At 39.1% G+C, this 3791-nt stretch overlaps 1 protein-coding gene across 1 annotated transcript; it reads right to left on the bottom strand.

The window, feature by feature from the left end:
- Positions 1 to 984: 984 nt before the first annotated feature.
- LOC110881068 (benzyl alcohol O-benzoyltransferase) lies at positions 985 to 3035 on the bottom strand. Its single transcript, XM_022129445.2, has 2 exons — positions 2465 to 3035; positions 985 to 2063 (listed from the first exon to the last, which is right to left on the bottom strand). The coding sequence occupies exons 1-2, from the start codon at positions 2909 to 2911 to the stop codon at positions 1125 to 1127; spliced, it is 1386 nt and encodes a 461-aa protein (XP_021985137.1). The 5' UTR covers positions 2912 to 3035; the 3' UTR covers positions 985 to 1124.
- Between the last annotated feature and the right edge of the window lie 756 nt (positions 3036 to 3791).

The raw sequence follows: 3791 nt of genomic DNA on the forward strand, positions 1-3791 counted from the left end.
TAGGGTTTTTGTTTGGGTTTTTGTGAAGATGTTTTAAGTTTGAGGTCCATAGCTTATTTTTTAAGATGTAAAAAGCTGAGTTCAGATCTGTTTAAAGAAAAAAAACAAACAGTCAGGTAACGTCTGTGCGCCTGCAGACATTAGCTCCCTTGAAGATGTTTGAAGAAAAAATAAGCAGCACCTAAGTATAGGTGCACAAAAAACCCGGACCCGAACATGAAAAAAATTTGAACCCGGGTATTAAAAAAGCCAGGCTTTTTAAACCTGAACCTGACCCTACCTGGTATGCATATTCTCTTCAGTATCCAAACCCAGGTTTTTTCGTACCCGTTTGTACCCCACCGGGACTTGGGAAGTGGGAACTTCCATCACTTTCTCAGCCAATCTAAAGCCCATCGTTGAAGCCCAATTTCGTTATCTCAGCCCAATTAACAAGAGTCTTGAACTCTTGAAGGACTTCTATAATTCTATCCTATCAGTTTTGTTATATCCCATTGTCATTTTCTCAGCCCAAATGACAACAACATGATGAACAACTCTAGAACAAAACAAGATTATCTTATCAACTTGATAATGATGAGAGTAGATGAGGAAAGCGACATTAATGAAGGCATCTATGTTTGTTATTCATGTGTCATGTGTATTTTAAATCTATGTTTTATGAAATAAAAGGTTTTCATTTCTATTTCTATGTTTTATGCCGAAAAAATGAATCGAAAAATCCGATCTCTAACCAAACCCAAACCATACTCGAATCATACCCGAACCCGGGTACACAGAGTAAGGTTTTTTCTAGACAATACCCGGACCCGAACCCAACGAGGATATGGCCAATACCCGGAAATCCAATACCCGCGTATGTACCCGAACCCAGGTATTAAAAAAGCCCGGTTTTGTGCACCTCTACTATGGAGACGTGAGGTCTTGCTAGGGCTTTATTGCTTTTAAAAAAGTAGGCCTTAAAAATAGATTTCAAATAATCAATGGATAAAAAAGTAACTCAATTATTTTTGCCACAAATATTCTTTAGAAAATCATTCAGATACAACACAATAGAGTAATAGAATACAACCACTAAATATTACACATGATACACCATCATAGAGTCACGTATTGAAATATATTTATAGTCGGGAAAGAACGTGTAAACTGTTATCTCGGGGCATTTGATCGTTGTTGTCTTTAGCCAACATGTTGTTTAGCTCTTTGACAAAGGTATCCATTGATGCGTTTGGCAAACATATGGGTACCACGATCCCAGACTCGCCCTTATGGTTTGTAAAAGGTATATAGAAACTAGCAACCCCTGGGATAGCACCTACTCCGCCTTTGGCGGGTCCACCATAAGCCGCCTTCCCCCACCCAAAGTCAACCACGTCGAATCCAGCCCGAGTCACATCTGAGACTAGGTAGCTTCGAACCACTGTAAAGTGGGGTCGCCCCTCGATTACCATTAGATCGGCTATAGATCTCATGTACTCTTCATTGACATCTGATTTAGCCTTCATCACAAGCTCCAATGCGTGGGCCAACGGTTTGGTGGCGAGATCTTTAGCTGTGGAAATGGCAACCGGGAAGGCGAACCCATTTCCGTAATATCCAACCGGAAGAGGAGGATTGAACTTGGCACGCGCGTTGACGATACAAATGATGCGCATTTCTTCTTCAGGATCGGGTTGGAGCGCGATGGTACGACAACGCCAGAGGCAGGCTGTTAGCACCTCGAAAGTGGAACAATTTTTAAGGTATGGGGGAACAAATCTACGTAACGCTGACACCTCAGCAGGTCCAAAGAAAAATGATTTATGCGCCATGTCATCTAGTGGAATTATGGTACCCTTAGTGTCTTCCACTTTGTCATACTCATGATGAGTGCACGTTACACGTGGTGGGTCTCGTGCAAAAAGCAACTCCCTTTGCCACACCGGCAAAATTGAAGGTTTCGATGCACCTTGAGCCATTTCACCAAGTGCTGTCATGAATTGAACGAGCCCCGGTGCATCACTCATGGTGTGGTTGAGTCGTAGAGCAAAAATAAAACCTCCACATAATAATTTTGTCACCTATTAATTAACAAAAGTTAATTAGCAAAACCACAGTATTATAAAAAAAAGTAAAAAACTAGTCCTTTTTATATTATTTTAATAAAGATATATTTGATAAAAAAAATGAATGGATATCAGCGCACCACTCAAACCGATTTTCTTAAAACATTAATGTTTCCCATTTGTCTTCTTTGCATATTAATTTTGTGAATAGGACGAGACATAGCAATTAAATTAGAACCCCGGTTTTGAGCTAACCATAAAAAAAAACCGGTCAAACCGGAACCAAAACCAAGTGGAAAACCACATGATTGCCTTCTTTTTCTTTTTTTCTTTTTCAGATGAGACCGACCTGACCGGTTGAACTGGTGAACCGAGAAAACTAAAAACATATCTATTTTTATAAACTTTAATTTTACCTGAATAAGTAGCAATGGTGAGTCGAGAACCCCTCCGGATCCCGGAACATCATAAAGGAGTTCTTCCAAACAAGGAAACGGCGGCTGAAGCGCATCTCCAAACTGCTTGAGTGTCACATCAGCTTCCGCTTCAATAAACAATACACCCTCACCCGTACAATCAACCATCAGTTTCCTGGCCGGGCCTTCTTTAAGCCGGCCAGCAAACGGATAGTAGAACACAAGCACCTTAGCCAGGGCCTCCCTGATCACACTAGCCGGATTCTTATTCTTCATTTTTGGGTCGTGGCGATAAAATTGAATTACCGGGATTTGAAACCGAAGGCCTTCTTGATCGTCAATGTCAGATAGAGGCTTTAGTTCCTGCGGCGTGGACTTAGCCGGAGCAATGAGCTCCGGTGCACGCCGCCGGACCATAAATGTTAATGGAGTGTCAATTGGTGCCATTTTGATTGGTGTTTGTGTGTGTATTGTTTTTTAATAGCTAATGTTTGTGTGCATTGATTGGGTATCAGTGGAGCTCCTTTTATAGCAGGGTGTTGGGCCATTGGTGTGAATGCCCTCAATGAGTGAATATTTAATACTTTTTTGTACTTGTATATAATACAAAATACATACATGTGATTTTTTTTTTTATTTCTTTGGAAAAATAATGTATGCCCCGTTGAATTTTATCAGATAATCAGTTAACTATGATTTATTCGCCAAGATTATTTGCATTAAGTTAAGAGTTAATATTAAAAGGAAGTAATGTAGTTTTTTTCATTTTACCTAAAAAAAATCTCTCAACTATTTTTGGCATATTAAAATTTATAATCTCTCAACAATTTTTATAACATCAAAACACGAAAAAGTCACTAAACCCATTTTTACTATATTAAAGTCTCTATAATTGTTTGTCAAAATTTGATGAGCTGATATTAACTTTTTTGCACAAAAGTTATATAAATATTCTTATATTGGCGAATTTAAGGGACGATGAATCATTATAATATAGGAAAAATGGTTTGAGGGACATTTTCGAATTCTTTTTTACGTGTTTAGAGACTTTAACGTGTCAAAAGTATATTGAGCGACTCACTCCAAACGAACGGAACACTTGGAGTGAGTCTAATAGTCTTTCTTTTCCTCATGATAGTCTTTTTTTTTTTGTGGTCGTGAAAGGAGACTGCTTTTGAATGCTTACCTAAGGCAAGCTCTTTGACAGACTCGGTTGTGGACACTCTCTTAGAGAATCGACCGTTAGACGAGAAAAAGTCTGATTAGTCTTCCGCTTGAACGGTTATATCTATAGGAAGATCTGTTCACAGCCGAGTCTGTCAAAGAG

Source organism: Helianthus annuus, chromosome 1 (genome assembly GCF_002127325.2).
Source record: "Helianthus annuus cultivar XRQ/B chromosome 1, HanXRQr2.0-SUNRISE, whole genome shotgun sequence".
NCBI classification, from domain to species: domain Eukaryota; kingdom Viridiplantae; phylum Streptophyta; class Magnoliopsida; order Asterales; family Asteraceae; genus Helianthus; species Helianthus annuus.